The sequence below is a fragment of the Fukomys damarensis genome, unplaced genomic scaffold, assembly GCF_012274545.1.
Source record: "Fukomys damarensis isolate Sample0158 unplaced genomic scaffold, DMR_v1.0_HiC HiC_scaffold_30, whole genome shotgun sequence".
Taxonomy (NCBI): Eukaryota; Metazoa; Chordata; class Mammalia; order Rodentia; family Bathyergidae; genus Fukomys; species Fukomys damarensis.
The window spans coordinates 66,194,402-66,214,889 of NW_022900942.1; the positions used below are offsets into that span (position 1 = coordinate 66,194,402).

At 50.2% G+C, this 20,488-nt stretch overlaps 1 protein-coding gene across 8 annotated transcripts in view; it reads left to right on the forward strand.

The window, feature by feature from the left end:
• Ptprm (protein tyrosine phosphatase receptor type M) overlaps positions 1-20,488 on the forward strand; it is a 608,602-nt gene that overhangs the window by 501,890 nt on the left and 86,224 nt on the right. For all 8 annotated transcript variants that reach the window (XM_033757448.1, XM_033757447.1, XM_033757449.1 and 5 more), the window contains one exon: positions 10,211-10,298. In XM_033757448.1, the coding sequence (XP_033613339.1) occupies positions 10,211-10,298 (88 nt within the window). The remainder of the gene's footprint in view (positions 1-10,210; positions 10,299-20,488) is intronic.

The following is a 20,488-nucleotide window of genomic DNA, read 5'->3' on the forward strand; positions in this document are numbered from 1 at the left end:
CACACACACACGCACACACGTATTAAGTTTAAATACATTTATGATGCGTGATTCTCAGTCGTTCGCTGACCTGAAACACACACACACACGCACACACGCACACACACGCACGCGCGCGCACGCGCACACACACACGCACACACGTATTAAGTTTAAATACATTTATGATGCGTGATTCTCAGTCGTTCGCTGACCTGAAACACGCACACACACACGCACACACACACACACGCGCGCGCACACACGCGCACACACACACGCACGCACACGCGCACACACACGCACACGCACACACACACGCGCACACACACACACACGCACACACAGTATTAACTTTAAATACATTTATGATCCCTGGGCTCCATCCCCAACTTCGCAGAAAACCAAGTTTCTGAAAGTTAAAAAATGAACACAGCAACTTAGTCACGGCCGCAGTTCCAGTCAGCCAGACCTGGGGTTTAGACGCGAGTCTCCTGCTCTCGGTCCCCACACCTCGCTCACACACACGCACGCACGCACACACGCGCGCGCACACGCACGCGCACACGCACACACACGCACACACACGCACACGCACACACACACACACACACACACACGCACACACGTATTAACTTTAAATACATTTATGATGCGTGATTCTCAGTCGTGCGCTGACCTGACAGCTGCCCTCAGGCTCCAGGTCGTGCTGTGTGTGGCCGGGCGGTGGGCGGAGGTCCCAGCTCTGAGCCTGCTGGGCAGTTGGGGGCTGTGACTGCAGCGCTGTGAGGACTGCCAGGAAGGCTGCGCAGGCTGCGCACAGTTCTCCCGGAGCCACGTGTCCGTTCCTGATCTCTGGACCCAGGTTCGCCGCACCCTTTTCTCCGGCTTTCAGGTTTCCATGCAGAAGACCTGCTGCACGCCTCAGTCACAGGATTAGGAACAGGGTTGGAGATGCAGGCTGGCCCTAGAGCATTGCGAAGCATGAGCAAGGCCCTGGGCTCCATCCCCAACTTCGCAGAAAACCAAGTTTCTGAAAGTTAAAAAATGAACACAGCAACTTAGTCACGGCCGCAGTTCCAGTCAGCCAGACCTGGGGTTTAGACGCGAGTCTCCTGCTCTCGGTCCCCACACCCTTCCTTGCAGCCCTGGTGTCCTGAGCCAAGGGAGTGGGACTCAGTGTACCCGTGGGTGACACACAGCCCCTGACGGTGTTCTGGGTGGGGATGGGGCGTCCACTTCTAGGAATGGGCAGTGCGACGGCAGGCGACGAGACACGGCTCCCCACTGCCTCCCCACCCCGAGGACTCAGCGGGGAGCCCTGGCGGGGGCTGCTGCCGTGCGGTGCCGGCGACGAGACACGGCTCCCCACTGCCTCCCCACCCCGAGGACTCAGCGGGGAGCCCTGGCGGAGGCTGCTGCCGTGCGGTGACCCTGGGAGAGCAGCGGAACGGAACTGCCTGCTGCTGCTGTGCTTTTGTCTGTTGCACTGCTTTTCCTGCTCTGTGGGTCTGATGGCAGTTGGCCTGGCTTTCCATGTATTGTGATGAAATCAGTTTTCATTTTACAGTGAATGCATTTAAACATAATAGGCAGATGCAGATCATTAAATAAGTTGGAGGAAAGCGGTAGTTGGAGGGAAACAGTGACTGTGATGCACCAGTACCTGAAAGTCCTTGCCTCTTATCTCCGGGAATCAGCTACCTGCACCTCCCAGGCCCAGCGTGTGCAGGTCAGAGGCACTGCAGGTTCTGGGGATTCATCTGCTAAGGCATCGCACACACGGTCTCCAGTAAGATGGTGTTTGGGTTGGAGGGGTGAGCACACCCAGCTCCGTGTCTAGCCAGGCAGCCTTCACCCAGCCAGGGTTCTGCTGCGGGCCCCTGGCTTGGGCTCAGATCCAGTCCTGCCTCCGCACTGAAGTGACGGTGCCCACAGTCCAAGAGAGGAAAGGACGTTTCCTAAAAACCAGTCGAGAAAGAAGCACCTCCAGGAAGAGCTCCCATTCTACATAAAGTGCAGCATAAAAATGTTTGCTTTTCAGAACAGATGCTGGGCTGGAGCATAGCTTGGTGGCAGAGTGTTTGCCGAGCGTGTGGAAGCCCTGAGTGAGACTCTCAGAACTAAATATGTGTTGGGCTTTCTGACAGAAGAAACTCAGATATAATTATTTTTCAGCAAACCCTTTGAAAAAGTACTTCTAGCCTTGTTTTCAAGGCTTTGAAAATAATTCTCTATTATAAAATTTAATGTTTAATCACCTCACCTGGGCCTTAGAAGAGCCTGGGAATTATGCCGAGGGATTTTATAAATTAATACATGTCAAAAAGAGAGTCACAAATCACATATAAAAGTTCTCATTTTCTGCTACACTTATTCATATCCAAGCCTGTCATCTCTTAAAAAAGGATCCGTAACTTTCCGTCGCAGTTGATGGGGCTTCTGTGCTCTCGTTTCTGAGGTGAAGACTTTGAAAGTCACAGCTCTCCAAGCGGTTCCATGGAGAGTAAGCTGCTCGCTGTGTTTATCATGTCCTGGTGCTGTAGCTCAGCAGTAGACCACTTGCTCTGCGTGTGCAAAGCCCTGGGCTTGACCTTATCAAAAAGACGAACAAATACCCTGCCGGCTTCCAAGAACAGTACAGAACAGGTGAAGAAAAGGTTCTGAGCCCGTGGAGGAAAAACCCACAGAGAGGTCGGGACAGTAACAGAAATGGTGGAGTCAGCCAGCTGCCCTGCTGTCTGGCTTCAGTACTGGAACTGACCGGCCCTTGGCAGCCTTCTGCAAGCAGGGCGCCACCCAGGCAGAGTCCGGGTCCTCTGATGGCTCTGTGGCCAGCAGGAAGACAGCTAGTCTTCAGATGGGACATTGACAGGTGAGCTGCTGTTTCCAGGAGCTTACTGTGGACCGCACGTGCACGGAGGCATCGAGGCAGGCCAGATGTCTGCAAGCTTGGCTCTTGCAACTGCTCTCAGCCTTCCGGAACCACCATTTCTCTCCAGCTGTTTTGGGTTCCCTCTTCCCAAGGAACCACTCTGGCTCTGCTGATCTGGGTTCCTCAAGCAACGGCTTGCTGACAACCCCTCTTAAGAGTCAGGTGCACAGACGGAGGAAATTGCAATTCTCTGGCCACGCTAGTACCCGACAGCCAACTGTGTCTGCATGGGAAGGGAAGTGGAAATCGCTCTCTGAAGTGTCAGAGCACCCAGCATGGCCCATGGAAACGACAAAGCAGCGGAATCAGATACTTCTCTGCCTTTGAAGCAGAGCAGCCTTTGGGTCCCTGTGACAGGTTGCTCTTGACATTACTGGGCTGACACCCCATCCCATGCCTGCCTTGGGATTGCCAGGATAACACGTGGAGGACTGGCAGATCCGTGTTCCAGAACCTTCAGAAGTTGGCTTTGTCTCATTGATATGCACCATAATCGGCAGACCAGTGAGGCCCAGCTGCAGAAAGCAAACTATGGCCAATGGCTGTGAGCCCTATGCTGCCTAGCCTCGCCACACCTGTCCTCCTCCTGTGAGCCACAGCATCAAGTTTCAAGCCTCCTGCAGGGGCAGTGCCAGGATCCAGGGATGCCCCAGACTCCTGGCTGAGAGCTCATCACTGCAGAGGAAGCCAGAGGCCCAGGCACAAGGCCCCCAGGCCACCGGGAGGCCAGCCCTACCCAGGGTCTGGGGTGTCCTGCTCAGCTGCCTCCTGGGGCCCAGAAAGGAGGGGCATCTGCAGCTGGACTCTGCTGCCACTTAACACTGAAGTTCCCAGTACTGTAGAAAGCAGCACCTTTGAACTAGGTGTCTGTAACTCCATGGAGAATTGGCCTCATCCCCCAACTGCACTCAGTGGCTGTGAGTGCGCCCCAGTTACTATCTGTACCACTTTCTCCTTGTCACCCACTGGAAGAGCAAGTCTCTCTCTGTCTCTGTCTACCCACCCACCAACCCCTCCATTTCATCAGTGACCAGTTTTCTGCATCCGGACCTTTTGTTGCCTCTAGCAGGAGCTGACCACTGCAGGGATTCTGAAGGTGGGCAAAGGTAAAGAGGAAGAACAAGGAGTAGATCGAGGTATCTACCACCCTCAGCCCTTGCAAATCCTCCCACATCTTCCAGAAGGATCACTGTGCAAGTATGGGTAGGGCTCTGTGTCCCCAAACTGCCTCTTTCCTTCCTTCACTAGTACTAATTAGCACTGTGGGTGGCTTGGGACCCAGAGTGGCCCAGGCTGTGTGGGCACAGTGCAGTGCAGTAGGCACAAAGTCACAAGTTCTTGGCTCAGCCTGCTTTGTGGCCTTGCTTTCTGGGGGCCAGCTTTTCAGCTTACCATCTGCATGCTCTTAGGGGAACCAATTAACACCTTTGGTCCTGAGCTCCCTTTTCTGTGCAGCAGAATTAAAATGCTCGTCTGGGGTTGGGGCCATAGCTCCAGGAGTATAGCATTTATTTGCCTAGCACATCCAAGGGCCTGGCTCCAGTCAGCAGCACAGGGCAGGAACCTCATCCGGTAGACTTCCTAAAACACCATAGCATGTTATTGTCAACAGAAGGTGGGCAGCTTTGCTGTGAAGTCACTTATGAAGCCCCTTCGCTGGGGCTTGTATTGAGTGGAAGAGGCACGTTCTGAAGCTCAGCTGAACATTGGGGGGCTGTTTCTGGGTGCAGAACCACAGACTTTTTTAAGGCTGCAAACCTCCATTCTGTGTCAGAGGAGAAAGTGTTAGCCAAAGAAAGCCTGTCACGGGATGAAGATTGCTGAGGTCACCACCCTCCCAGGTCCTGCATCTTGCAAAACCTGCACCACTTCAGACTGGATGAAGTCCATCAGAGGCAGTCTCTCCACGTGCCAAGAAATGAGCAACTTTATCAGATTCCATGAGGTTCACATTGAGATTTCGGTTTGTTTAGGAAGAACACGGTGTCTAGATTCTTGTTATCACTCAGTCTCTACCTTGTTTGCCCAGAAGTGTCCATTTCCGCTCTGGCTTTGTGTAGGGCCTTGGAAGAGAACAAAGACTGGCAACCACTGTGGTGGCCAATGGGCCTGAACTTTGGAGCCCCTTTCCCATCTGTACCCACTTTGTGGTCCATCGGGCTGTGTCAGACATCTTCAGTTGCTTTAGTGCTATAGCAATAAATAGTTTATATGTCCCTAATAAAATACAGTGCTTGGAGGAACAGAAGTATGGGCAGAAAAAGAGAAAGTTCAGAGACTCTGTATGCCCCAGTGAGTTCATTTTACTTTTTTCAGGGTGGTGATTTTAGTATTTTACGTGCACAATTTTATTCCTAAGACAAAGGGAGGAAAAATTCGATTTTAGAAGCTTCTGAAACATTTGACCCTGTGCTGCCTGGAAACACACTGTTCATCATGTACAGCCTTGACCTGTGTCTGTGTCTCTTTCTTTCGGGCAGCTTTTCTGTGGAATAGAATTGTTTTTTCTTCTTTTTCTTCTCTCTTAATATCTGGGAGCTCTGGGGTTTGGTGGTTTTTTTTTTTTTTTTCGTTCTTTCTTTCTTTCTTTCTTTCTTTCTTTCATTTTCCATGGCATTTTTAATAGACCATCATTCCAGAGTAACATTCTCTTGAGATAGGCAACTGAGGTATATAATTATATGCTGTGGAAAGTGGTGGTGGAATGAGGGGTGCAGGAGGAGGTTATTGAATCACAAAAGCATGATTCCTATTCAGAAAAAGATGACACTGTGCGGGATGTTCAATTTCCTTCTGCTCTGTGCCCATAGAGAATGCAGCATCTTAAAACAGAGAAGTCATTGGTATTCACTGGAGTTTGCCTGGTTTCATTTTTATTGTTTCAGAGACTTATTACTCTTTCAGAGTTGTTCCCAGGTCTGCTGCCTTTTCTCAGTATATATGAGCTAGGTAGTCAGAGGAAACACTTTAATTACATTTTAAGTAGAATAAAAGCATAAGTATATTTATGAAAAACCTAACAGAAGGTGCAATGAGACCATTAACTTAAATCCCCAAAATACATAAAGTGTTTTTTCATAATAAAAAAATCCATCGCTGGTACATTAAATTGTACCTGCATATTAAAAATCTGCCCTAAACACTAAATATTGCCTAAATGTGAACATTGTATTCAAAATTCCTCCCAGGAAAAGTGTGCTGGTCGTGTGGGCCAGCATCATCCATCCCCCAGGCTTGTCCTTAAGGCATTGCTTCTGGGCTGGAGAGTCCTTTGTCACCCAGTGATGGTTTTCACTTTGGGTCCCTCAGCCATTGCTTCTGTGCTGTCATTGGGCATTGTTTTTTCCTAAATCATCTATGCTTTGGTTAAATTTGGTTTTTGTGAACTTGCTCAAGCAGAAACAATGAGGAGAGAGGCGGGAGGGGGGGAATAGGAAGCTGTTCTTAAATTTGAACATGACAAATTTAAAGAGCAGACAGCAGAATTTCTCTTGAGCCACCAGCAGGCTGTGTTGACAAAACTCTGACTTCCTCAAGAGACAGTTCAGTCTGTCTGGCAGTGGTGGGAGGACCCAAAACCTTTCAACAAGTTTGATAGGAACCTTTTTCCTCTGGATAGGACATAGATTACTGATGATTACTTTCTCTCCGATTATATCATTTCACAGAATCCTAATCAAAGCATTTAAGAGTATAATTTATGTACTTTTAAGGGAACATGTATAATTTTGACCTCTTTAAAATGGAAAAGATAACTAAAGAATCTTTTTTGTTCTTGCCCAAAGGAAAATACACAGAAAATCTTGTGAAACATGCTTTGACTTTACTTAATTTATTAAAAGATATTTCAGAACTAAAAGTATATTTAAAAGGACATCATAGAATTTTGGGGTAGCATAATTACAGATAACCCCAGGGCTTAATTTTCTGCAGACAGATTTCACTTGCTGGTTGATTTATTAATGAGTACTTTTCAATTGCATGGTCTGCAAACAGGAAGTAGACGGACAGAGTGGTCCGAGAAGCCTCTGTCTCTCGGGTGGTATGGAAGCAGGCAGTGCCTCCTACACCTGGAGCCGTACGTCTGTGCCAGGCCTAGCCAGGCACCAGATGTGAAGCGGAATTTGACAGCACCAGTGACCTGGTTTCTGTTCTCACCCTGTGAATTTCCAAACCAGCAAAGCAACCCAAGGTTCACAGGTTGAAAGAGCCATGATTCCTGTCATGGCTTCTCTGAGAACCTACTGGCTCTAGAGCTATAAAGTTTTATTTTCTAACTACAGATTTCGATAATTGACTTTTGTTTTATTTTAGGCATAGGAGGAAATCTAAAGTCTAAATCTTTTTTTCAGGTATTTTGAAAGTATTCGCTAACAGAAAAGCCATGGCATTTAAGACTGGGTCTGTCCTAGAATTGCTTTTTAAGTCTCTATAACAAAAGGAACCAAAAGCTAGTGCCTCTAAGCCAGAAGGCCCTTGCCTACTCTCTCTGGGCTCCCCTTAGTTATTTCCCAAGCCACAGATTGGCTCACGTGGGCTTAACAGTGCAGATGTGGTCATGGGGAGCCTGGCTGTGTCACTGGAAGCGGAAACACTGCAGAAAACAGGAGCCGCATTGACCACATCCACCAGGAGACTGCAGCTGCCATCTACAGGGGTTGCCGTCATCGGATCTTTTTCTCAGAGCATCTCTTTGTTGTTTGGGGTGTTTTTATACACGCGTTTGCAATTATAGTAATTCACGTGCTTCCTGGGTAGGAACTTGGGAGACTCATGGCGAGAGCTCCAACTTCTCTTGGTGCTGCTTCCTCGCAGTGAGCACATATCTACATAAAATAAGGAAAATCTCTCCTTTATCAAAATAACCAGCGGGTAGATGAAGTTGACTTGACATCTTTGATATTCTCTTGCAAACCTTCATTGAGAAGCAGGAACTGTGATGGAGGCGTGGAAGGTGTGTAGACTTTGACCCTTCCCCTTAGAAGTCACTTCCTAGGGCAGTTGGGAAGGAGCAGGGGATGGGAGGCACAACACACTGAGCTGCCTCCAGCCTGTACCCCTCGCCATCAGCATGTGGGGCCTCCCTCTGTGCCCACTGGTGACCCTTAGGAGGCTCAGCCATCTGCTAACGCCCACCCCCCCACACATGGGATGGACGGCACCTGGCCCATCCTGAGGAGAGCACGTTCTGACAGTGATGACAGTGCCCACGTGGAAAGTGGTGGGGTCCTTGCCCATGTGTTGGTTTGTGTCTGTGTCTTGGTCACCACTCAAATGACAGCAACAAAATTACAAGAACTGTGTGTAAATGTGAGGTCTGGGGGAAGACCTGCCATTGCCCTACACACTGCTGTGGTGCAAGTGGTGACCCACAGGGGGACCCCATCTGTCGGGAGTTAGAAGGGATTCGAGTGCCCCAGGAGTGGAGGCAGTGGAGGACTCTACAGTCTCCCTCAGAGCCTCTTCCTCCATCTTCTTACCAAAAAGAAAAACAAATCTGAGAACTCTTGAGATGGGTGGAAAAGGCAGGGGAACTGAAATTGGTAATTAAATCATGACAAACTCAAAGTAGAATTACATTGTTCAAAATCAAATAATAGTTATTACTCAACTGTAAAATAATTGTCATTCATGGAGTAACAAAGACCCTATTCAGAACAAGAGTATCTGACTTTTACATCCTGGAAACTATTTTTAAATACATATTATAGAGCAGAATAGATGTGAAAGTTTTGTGGTTTATTACATGTTTATAAGTCCCCTGACTGTATAATGAGCTATGTAGAATTAACTTTGATTTTGACTGCAAGTATCTTATTGACTTAATTTATCAACACTCTGAAAATGTGTGCATTTTTCCTGCATCCTATGGCATTTTATCCTCCAGTTAGCATTGTGCAGTATGGTCCTGCTGCTGCAGCTGTTCACATAGAGTCTGTTACACTGTCCACCCTGTGTGTTTTCACAGCAATAGATATGGTGACTAAGGGGCATTCAGCTAAGAGGGACAATTTAACACTCGGCTCTTGGGTTTGTTCTTTCCCCCTTGAGTGTCAGAAAGTGGTGTCTGTTCCCACTCTGGTGGCAGAGGTGTGCTCGCCGGTGGCCATGTGAGGCCCCAGGTTGGGGCAGCCTTGCACCTGGCAGGTGGCAATGGCGTGGATATTTCCAGGCCCAGCAGAGGGAATCTCTGCCACTCTGCCACCCCCATTAGACCTCACCAGAGGCCAGCAAAAAGGTCCCTCTCCTTGGACTTTTGACTTCCAAAGCTGTGAACCAAATAAAACTCTGTGTGGGAAGCCTGCACCAGGCACGTCGTCATTACAGTGACACATGGGTGGTACAGGCAGGCTATCTGGTCCTGGAGCCCCTCGCACACCGTGCTGGAGAAATGAAGCTCTCTTCTGAGATCTATAACCAAACAGAGCATTCATTCATTCATTCAAGAACTAATTATTAGATTGCTACTATGAGACTTTAGAGATAAGAAACCAATTCTATGAAATTCTTCTTGCTATAACCATCCATACAAAGGAAAAATGGCACATGGACTAAAGTGGAAATAAAAGTCCCAGAATTTCTTTCACTTGTCCACAGATAGCAGAAGACATTATAATTTGAACAGAAAATAAATGTATCTAATACCATGAATATTAAAGAGCCTGGGCATAGTAATGTCAAACCCTTAAATAAATAGATATCTAAGCTCTGTCAAATATAGAGAAAAAACTCTGGTACAGTATAGTACAGGATTTTAGCTTTGGAATCTTTTTTTTTTTTTTTTTTTTTTTGGTACCAGGGATCGAACTCAGGTTCTTGTACTTGTGAAGCAAGCGGTGGAACCACTGAGCTAAATCCCCAGTCCCAGCCTTGGAATCTAAAGGTCTTAGCTTACTAATTTTCACGATTTTGACCAAAATTAACCATCCTTCAGTTAGTGATGAAGGAGAAAAAAATTTATCTTCATGTATCTTGCAAGAATATTGAAAAGCGGTAATATAATAAGAAACTGAGAAAAGTGTTAATTTTTCTATACTAAATATACAGGTAGGTTAGGCCTGAACATGTGGCTTTCCTGGATTGTACAAAGAGATCACGGGCTCACACTTCGCCCTCCACCATGTGGCCCAGCTGTTCACTAAGGGAAAGCATTTCGGATGTGCAAGAGTCCAAGGCCCCCTTGGGCGGCTCCTGTGTCTTTCCCGTTTGACCCCTGTTGCACCTACCTTCTGCTCAGGATCTCTCCGTGTGCCCCACCCAGCCATAGCGCTTAATGTCACTCCCTTTTCCTTCCAGAGCTTCTTCGAAGGACAGTCTGCGCCATGGGATTCCGCTAAGAAAGATGAGAACAGAATGAAGAACAGATACGGAAATATCATTGCGTGTAAGTGTTGGTGGTACGCTTGTGCTGGGGGACCACTTCCTGTCACCTCTGCTGAGGCTGACGCCGGCTCACAGGGAGAATTTCAGGCGCACTGACTGCTTCCTTCAGCCACAAGGACAGGAAGGAAAAATGCCCTGAATCCTCCCGCTGTGCCATTGCGCACTCACTGTGGGCCTGGTTTTAGATTTAAGACTTGAGTAACATAGGTAACATTAAATCGCAGAAGGAAAATGAGTTTCAGTAGGAGCAAAGCTCCTGAACCTAATGTTCCCTGCTGCCGTTTGGGGACAAATAGAACTAATGATATGCTGTGCGCCTCCATGCGAGGAGCTCGGGGTCCTCCACAAAGCATCACCTCATTAATCTTCGGGACGTCGGGTCAGGTAGGTCAGTAATGGCCCCATTTTCAGGGCAGGAAAGCGAACTTACAAATTAAATGATAGTCCTCATGTCACAGTACTCACTAGCAAAAGAGCTAGGGTTATATCTCAAATTCCCAATGCCTGAGAAACTGAGTGTTACCAATCCGTACTGCCTTGGACAGCTTTTAAATGGAGCCCAACCTCATTAACGTTCCGTAATGAGGCCGAGCCTCGTGCTGGATTGATGAGCCTCCCTCTCCCGGGGCCCACAGCAGCGCCCTAGTGGGATGAAGACTATTTCTAAAGATGCATAAAGCGAACAGCAGCAAGGCCTGGAGACCCTCCCATCAGTCGTGTCTTGTTTCTTGCAACAGAGCAAACTGGGGCCAGGGATTTAGCTCAGTGGTTCTGCCGCCTGCCTTGAGCACAATGTCCCGAGTTCAATCGCCAGTACCAAACACACACGTACACACACACACACACACACACACACAGGGCAAGCCAGAACGTTAACCTGTCCTGGCTGAGCGGTCCCTGGGCTTTCTGGGTTGTGACGGTGCCATTAGATGCTGCTTGCTGGAGTCACCACTTCTGGGGTCGACAATGTAGCGTCCACAGCAGTGACTGCCCCAGAACATTGCACCTGCTCCTCTACCCGTCCCTCCTTGCAGCTGGATAGAGAGAATGTGCCAACCTAAACCTGGTCGTCCCTCCCTCTAGCAGAAACTCACCAGTCACTTCTGTTTGCAGGGTGCCAGGCCAGACACTTAATGTAAGTAGTGCCACTCTCCTGACAACTGCAGTCTGGCGCTGGGTTTGGCCGCTGTTTTAGGTAGAAGATCCAGTAGGAAGTATTTTAGCCTTCTCAGGTCTTACTCTGTTTGAGTAATTTAAAAACAGTAAAAATGTGTCTCTCGGGGTCTGGAAGCCAGGAAGTCTGAGATCAAGGTGCTGGCAGATTGGGCACCAGGTCAGGGCTGCCCTGCTGCGTAGATGGCACCTCACTGCTGCATCCTCCAGCACAGGGGACAGAGGGAGGCTTAACAGGCCCAGCTGCTCCCTCAGCCTTTCCGGGAGGTGCTGGTCCTTCCTGGCTGCGTCATCTCGGAGCCTCTCAGGGCTGCACTGCGGGGACACAACATTCCTACCCCAGTAAGGGGCACTGCCTGGCACTGCTTTTGTAGTGCAGAGTCCTGGCCTGTGCTCCACAACTGCTTGGCAGTTTCACAAAGCCAGCACCTGGCGAGGATCAGATCCCCAGGGCTACCTTTGCTTCCTGCACCCCAGCTCGTTTCTGCCACCACCAAGATGCTGTCAACCCTCGGGACCCGCACTTTGGACTGATGGGTTGATGACCTCACACATGGGCCTGGATGTGGCCTGATTTCAGCAGAGCCCCTGCTGCCATAAATTTTCTGTCTGCCATCTGGACCAGGCCACGGCGTCCGTGGAATAATGGATCTCAGGTCCACAAAAGGTGGAAACTGCACTGCCGCGATGCTGTGGGGACCAGTAGGAGGAGGCCAGATTGGGAAGAAGTGGACTGATCCGGAAAGACCTGTCTTAGTGCGGACATAGTGGCTCATGTTCACAATCCTAGGGCTCAGGAAGCTGGGGCAGGAGGATCGCTGTGAGTCCAAGGCCAGCCTAGAATACATAGTGAGACCCTGTCTCAAAAAAAAAAAAAAGAAAGAAAGAAAAGAAAAGAAAAAACCCATTAGACAAAAAAAAAAAAAAAAAAAAAAAAAAAAGCATAATAATAGTTACACTAATAACTACAAGACCTGTTTGGAGTCTTTGTTGCACCGCAGACTAGCCCAGCAGCCTGCAGTAAGTCACAGATTTCCTGAGAACGTGACACTCTGTAAATGGGACTGAAATGCCACGCCGCAAGAACACTTGTTACCTGGAAAAAGTAATCACACCTTTTCTTCTTCATTTCTCCTGTTATTCATCTTTAGCTTAGTAAACTCAATACCTCATTTAAAATTTAAAGAAAAAAGAAGGAAACAGCCTTGAAGTTCCAGCACCAGATGGCTCTCTGGCAGCAGTCGCAGGCGGTGTCCTGCCCCCGCGTGGTAGGCCACTGCTGCTGGCGACCGGCCCGCTCTGCGGTGTGGCTCTGCCTCGTGCTGCCCAGTGATCTGCCCTGGCCGGGCCTCTGCCTGGGTTTCCGGGCGGCAGCCACCACCGCCTCCATCACCCTGGCCTGAGCTCTCTCCAGCTCTGCACGGCTGCGTCCTTTTCTGTCTCCTCCCTGCATCGCCGCCCACAGCACCCTGCAGCCTCACCCTGTGCATCGATGCCTACTTTTCCTCTCGTCCACTGCTTTTACAAGAAATCCCTCTCGAAGCTTCATCTGTAACTGATTATTTATACAGATAGACTTTATGTGTAGTTTTGTGTAGTTCTCAACAGGGCCATGAGCTGGCGTATGCTAGGCTGACTACCCATGCCACCTGCCAGACAGCCATGAGCGCTCCTCCGTGGGGCGTCCATCACCTTCTCTCCTTCCTGTGGGCAGCCTCTGTCTGTTCAGCCACAGAAATAAATCCCAGCCACTGCCACAGACAGGCCAGGATTGAGGAGCGAAAATAAGAACACTCACCTATCCGTTGCCGGGGTGTCTGCCGAAGGTCCATGGTGAGTGCTTCTTTGCCGGTGCAGAGGATCGCACTGCCGCTTTGCCACCCCTGGAAGTGCGTGGGACTACAGAAAGGTCAGTTGCACTTGCTGGGAAGTCTGCTTCCAGAGCAAGGACCTCCTCCACCCCTACGATGAGGGATCGGGGGATTCGGACACACTTCTTAAAGATTCTTGCTGGTGCTCTACAGAGAACATAAAATGTGTTCGTAATGCTCACAGTCACTGTTTTGCAGCCGTGTTTGCATATAACATGGTGTTAATGGTGCTTAAAGAGTGTTTATTGGCTTTTGCTCTTAAGTAAGTTAAACTCTTCCGTTATTTACACTATAAATTGCTGAGCTGGCCCTTTCCAAATAGAACCGAACTTTCCCTCCACCGTCACCGCCACCACATACAGACACCGCCTCCTAATATCTCAACAGCTCCTTCTGATAATTAACTGCACACCGAAGGCACACACCACATCTCCCGCTAACAAGGCAGCCCCTGGCAACTGCTCTGCATTCTGAGGGCTGGCAGTGGAAGAGACGAGCCAGAAGCCACAGGAGCCCCAGGCAGATTTCTGTGTCCTCTCTGCCACCATTCATCCAACAAACGCATATTGATCTGTCGTGTGCCAGGCACCGTGCCAAACGGAAATCAGTCTTTCCAGAAATATTTACTGTGTGCCTGTGATACACTGTGCACCATTTTCCGTGTCAGAAGGAGCAGGGAATAAAGCAGCAGAACACTTTGCAGGTAGCAGAAAGCTGTGCTGAGTGCTTAGCGTCCCTACAGAGGAGACAGAGCTGGTCCCAGGGGCATGGTGTGTTGTCTGTGTTGAAAGGCTCCTCTGGCACCACAGAACACAGCAGGAGTCAAAGATTTAGACTGTGGTCCCCGAAGGCCTCCCAGCGAGGACACCGGGCAGGACAGGACCGCAAGCAGGAGGGACCTGGCCGTGAGGCCGGAGGTGCACCTCCCTGGTGTGGGCGGGACAGCAGGAGGCCAGCATTGCGGTGATGGGGATGTGGGGACCTGGGGTGTCTGCCTGCACGGACTCGGCCGTCCCTGGGCGGCAGTGGAGGAGGTGGCGGTGAGGATGGGTTCCTCAGTCACACCTGGCCCACAAGTCAGCAGAACTGGAGCTAAAGGCACCTCAGAGGTGCGTGGTGCCGTGGAGAATATTGCGGAGTGTGAGCGACTGTGCTCAGGTTTGGGACAGCATTCCTGAAGGGGCGATGGGGAAGCCACCTGAGAGACGCAGGTAAGGCAGGAAGGGGGCTTGAGAGTGACCCTCAGAGCCAGGAAAAGGTGGGTCAGAAAAGAGCACTGGTTGAAAGACCCTCACTGGCCCAGAGGAGAAAAGCTGGAGTGTGGGCTAAAGGGTGTGAACCAAAAGCAGTCACTGAAAAAACTGGAAGGTGGCTGGGATTTGGAGCAAGGCAGATGCAGGACTGGGGATGATCGTGTTTCTAGCTTGCGGGAAGATGCGTGGACAGACAGACACATGGAAAAGTAGGTGCTCATTTGCTCCACTGGGCAGCGCTGGAAGGTGGATTGGAGGTGGGCAGTGGCGTGGGCGTTTATGTGTTGGGCCGGGGCCATTTGGAAATGTTCGGATGAGCCTCACAGCTGTCATGTAGCCTGCTCTGGGGCCGGAAGAGGCGCAGGTTCTAGATGTGAGTCCGTGGCCCAAGGCAGGGGAGTGGTGGTTAAAGCGGGTATGGATAGCCCGCTGCCACCCCAGAGGGGCTGCAACGATGAGCAACAGGGAGGCCAAAGCGCTCCACCGGAACAAAGGAGCATCGTGTCGGGAGGAGGGGCATCGGTGGTGTCCTGGGGGCAGATGTAGTGCTGTGCAGATGTGGGCAGTGGTGAGGACTGCAAGGGAAGACTCAGCCAGGAGGGGGAAATCCCTCTGAGTCTGGCTTTATCTCAGTGGGTATAAGCCACGCCTCCCACCGCACTGCCGACCATAAGACCCCTAGGACCATACGAGCAGACTGCTGCTGGCCACCTCGCCTTCCCTGCGGAGTCTGTAAGCAGTCACCCCCCTTGCTGGCCTATGTGGAGGAGAGGACTGTATATTGTAGTGAAGTTCTCTCTCTGCTGATGAAGGGACTCGCAGGGTCTGCCTTTCTCTCTCCTTTTCTCTTTTAAAGGAACCTGCTGTTGTCAGGATCTGGCTTCGCTCTGAAAGCCCGGGCAGTGGGAAGGGAGGGACAGTGACGAGTCCGATGAGGAGCCAGTAGGGAAGCCTTCGATATTAATGCAGATGGGCACGAGAAGGGACAAACAGGCTGCCAGGAGATGCTTAGGCAGACACAGGGAAAGTGTAAAGAAATCAGCAAAACACAAGTCAGGGGTCCCTGCCAGGAGTTTTCAGAGTAGAGTCGGGCTCTCCAATGAGGGGCTGGGTAACGGGAGCCGGGAGAGTGGAGCTCCCCACACAGCCACTGCCTTCCAGCTGAGGTTCCCTCTGCTTCCCGCCCTGTGCCCGCGGGGCCCGGCTTCACCCAGGGGCTCCAGCAGGGTCAGAGGCCACAGGCTAGGACCCAGCCGTCCGAAAGCTCAGGCTCACGGGGCCCGTCCACCTCCAGTGTCTAGAACCACGTGCACCAGCACCCTCGTCAACAGGTAACCACGGAAGGCTCCAGCCTTCTTTGCAGAAATCAGTGGTAATTAAAATTGATTCCAGTTTACCTTAAATACGTCACCAGTATCGAGCAGAGAAAGAGAACTGGTGGGAGGTTGAAGAGCCTCAGTGGCGTACTGCACCCCTGCGGCCAGGGGAAGAGCTAATCATGCACACTAGTTAAAGCAGCAAAGCCGTTACTGTGTCATTACGTTTAATATGAAAGTGAGAGGCTGTAATGTCACTTAATGAAAAGGCCGTAAGTACCATGTTTTAAGGACCTAGGGCCTAAAGACCTGTTTTATTTTTATTATTATCTTCCTAATTGCCCAACAGTTTTCTAAAGTTTTTTTTTCCACTGACACAGTAATTAGCATGCGATACCTGCACACCAGGCATAATGGTCAGATGGGGGTTAGCATTTCCCTTTCCTTAAGCATTGCCATTTCTTTGTGTTGGGAAACTTAAATCTCCTTTCTTCTGATTCTTAATAAAACAGACAATACATTTCTGTGAGCTCCAGTCTCGCTGCTATGTTAGAGAGGTCAGAACTACTCCCACCCGTCTGTATGCGTCTTGGTACCTGTTACCCAGTGTCCCTCTCTCCCCTGCCCTCCCCAGCCCTGCTTTAATCTTACACGACCCAGCTTAACCTGTTCCTACATGCTACACGCCTCCTTACATACAGACAGACTGCAGAAAAGCCTTAGCACATGCTCATTTTCGGCAGTGACTGGTGTTTGTCCTGACCATGTCGTATGTGCCAGTGTCTCTCCCCAGAATATCACTTTTCCCACGTTTTATCTACTAAGGGCTTTCAGAACTCAGAGACAAATGGCAAGTAGTCTCTAGTGGACTTGAGTTTGTTGAAGTGGCAGAGGCCGTTACATTTTGGGAGGGAGGAACGCTGAGTTGTGATTATGCCATAAACATCACTTGGATTCTAATCGGGTCCTAGTCATGCATGGCAAATGGGCTCCTCTTCTCTTCAATTATAAAAGCAATTCCTATGCATTAAAGAAAATTTGTACAGTAAAGAATGGGAGGAAAGTTGCCCAGAATCTCATATCTAACTTTAAATCCTGCTAGACTGGGCGTGGTGACACACAGCTGTAATCCTGCCACTCGGGAAGCTGAGACAGGACAATCACTGTGCGTTCAAGGCTACCCTGAACTCCATAGCGAGACCCTGTCTCCAAGTAGAAAGATAAATAAATAAATAAAATAAATTTTAACCCTGCTAAGCAGCTGTTTCTGATTCATCCTAGTATTTTTTCGGTGCCTGAAGTTACTATTTTTTTTAATTTTTTAATTGTGGTGGCTTTATTTTTGAATGAAAAATACATCTGTAGGTTTTTCCTCATTGTAAAAATGGTGCAGACTATGTAGACAGTTGACATTGTACATAAAATCATAAAGGTGAAAATAAAACTCACTCCAACTGCACCCCTGGCAGAAGTACCACCCTCCCAGCTGTCCCGCTGGGCTTTGCCCTCCTCCTCTGTCAGCGCTCCCTCCACAGCAGGCTCTGGACCCCAGACATCCAGGCCACGGACACCCATGTCCCTTGGTGAAGTGGCACAGTATCGGCGCATAACCGGCACTGTTCTCCGGATGCCCGATTTCTGAACCTACACAGGCAAATGCTGTGTAAATCATCATTGTGCCGCATTGTCGAGGGGCTGATGCCTCCCAGTGGCTGTGGATCCCGCAGAGAGGACGGCTGTCCATGGACGTGCTAGCTTGCACCGAGTGGTGGCCTCGGGTGAGGTGTGCTGCTCTGCTGTGCCGCCCCGTGTCCCAGCGGCCTTTCTGGGTGGACACCTGGGGCCACCGTGGCTGTGTTTAGAGGCCGTACCCGGGGCCTCGCTCACCGGGTCACCAGGGGTTTCCGGCTGACGATGTCATTTAGTGGCCCAGAGTGGTGAAAGAAGAGAGTGTGCTTTAGAGAAGCAGGGAAAAGTCTAGGGGCAAAGATGACACCGACTTGGTGAAAAGCTGAGCCCTGACAGGAGTCACTCGCTGGCAGGAAGGAGGCAGCACTGGCACCCTCTCTCTCACTTCTGACTGCCAGACACTTACCGGGCCGGGCGTTACTGTCTCACTGCACCCTCACGCTGAGTAGGAAGCGTTAGCACCTTACTGTTCCCTTTTACAGGGGGTGGGGACGGAATGTGACGCTAATTGAGTAACTGGCTCAGAGTCACATGACCGGGGCGGGGGACAGAGCAGAGAAGGCGGCACCAGACGGCAGAGAGGCTTCGAGGAGACGCTGGCGAGGGGCCGCTATCAGGTCTGTTTCCAGACTCCTTTTCCCTTTACCGTCACTCTTCTCTTTCCCGAGATGGCTACCTCGAGCTTTCAGCTTTGCAGTCTCCGCTGTTCCCCAGCAAGCAGCTTGGCTGTTGGAGCTTTGAACACCCCACTGGGACGCTTCCACACGGATGGCTTCCGTTCACGCAGGAGGGCGGTTGCTTTTTGGTACCAGGGATCGAACTCTGGTCCTTGCACTTGTGCTTTTTGATGGGAACTGACTGTACTGTGTCCAGGCACTCGCCGTGTCTCACTTACTTGATCTTCGAAGGCAGCTCACTGTCACCCCTTTTTCCAGGAAGAAACGCAGTGTGATTCAAGGTAGTGTGAGTCCCTGCTTATGGGAGTGGCAGAGCCAGCGTTCAAATCGGGGTCTCTGGGAGGCCACAGCTCCTGTTATTTTCAGTTACTGCAGAGTAAGATATGAAATGGCTTTGAAATACCCAAGAAATAAATGCCCAAGCTGGGAGAAAAACACAGTTGGGAGTTGACAATTCTAGAGCTCAGGCCCTCTCAGCTCACTGAGGTGTGTACCCAGAAATCCCACATCCTCGGGGTCCTGACCCCAAGGGCTTCTGTTTAGTAACTGACTTCTTGTTCCCCCAAATCCCATTGGATTTCTCAGGAGCTACAGCTGTGCCACTGAGTTCTCCAGACGTCCTCCTTCCGGCCAAAAGGTCTGGTTCCTGTCCCCGAGAGATGCCCCTCCTAGCTGCTGCCTTCCCAGCCAGCTGTAGCACAGGACTTAGCACAGAGGACACTGGAGCACCTTGGGGTCCTTTGCCTGTGTGACTTGCATTTGCCACATGCTGGAAGTGCTCTTCAGGCATTTCCATGTGGAGTTTGACACAGTTTAGCTTGGAGAGGAACCCCAAGAGAATTACCAAGTTTTCCTAAAAGAATGCTGAATATATTTTCATCTTCTTAATTGGCCTCAGATTCAAGGTAAATGAGATGGAAAATAAAAAATACAGTGATGAGAATCCATACAAATGTGTCTGCCCCCGACTGCAGTCAGTACCTTTTTCTCTCTGCAGTGCTGAGAACGGAAGCCAGGGCCCCACACATGCCAGGCGAGCGCTCTGACCCTGAGCTACAGCCCAGCCCGTGTCCCTTGTTTCTGTAGCCAGTGAGCACAAGAGGCCATAGGGAACCCACAGGTTCTGTTACTGGCACAACCATTTTTCTTCTGCTGCTTTCTACGTCTTTCCTGGACTCGGTGTGCGGGTGCTGACTCCGTCCTGTCCATGACATTCCTGTCTAGGAAGGGCGATTCCCCACCGGGCTGCAGCAAGGCACAGGCAGTAACTGAGTAGACGCTGGCCTGAGACAGCCAAGAGCTGCCGTCGCTTGACACCAGTCTGTGCTGCAGGGCAGTGTCCCCAGCCTGGCTTCTGTGCAGCCTGACCCCTCCTGGACGCTGGCCTGGTCCATTGCTAACAAGCACAACCTCCCATGGCGGAAGGTCCTGGGCCCATGGATCGTACCAACTTCAGGTTGCAAATGCTTGAAAAAATTTGTGTCTGTGCTGAACCTCTGCGCGCTTCATTTTCCTACCCTTGTTCCGTGATTAACAGCATAGGACTAGCGTGCCCAGCACTTAACACCGTGTGAGGTATTAGTACACAGGCCTTCCGTAGGCAATCCACAGGTGATTGAACGTATGTGGGGAGTGTGGGTAGCTTAAGTGCTACTACTGTGCCATTTTATAGAGGGGCTCAGCACCCATGCAGGTGGGTTTTGGTAGCCACGGGGGTCCTAGCTCCAGTTCTTCACAAAGAACAAGGGGCATCTGTGTCTACTTGGCCAAGATGGAGCAACCTCTCACTCAGACTTATTTTACTACTGGATGGAAAAGCACTTCATAAGCTGCGTTTTCCTAATTCTTATGCATATCTGCTAAGTCCAGATAAAGGCTGTAGACTGCTGTTGTCGATTGGCCAGCAATAGATGCACAGTCTCTGCTCATCCAGGAAAGATGGGCCCATCTCAGGAGGGTCTGCCTGGCATAGCAGCCTGCAAGTCCATGACACCCTTCCCTCACGACTGCCACTTCCTGGCGTGTGCCTGGCTGGTGGGGAAGAGGAGCAGCTGCTATACAAGGGAGGGATGAGCTGCTGGGCTCTTACTTTCCTCCAGTTATGGTCAAATACAACATAAAATGGATCATCTTAACCACAGTTCGGCGACACTGAGTATTTTCAAATTGCTGAGCATCCATCATCACTATCCAGCTCCAGAACTCTTTTTAT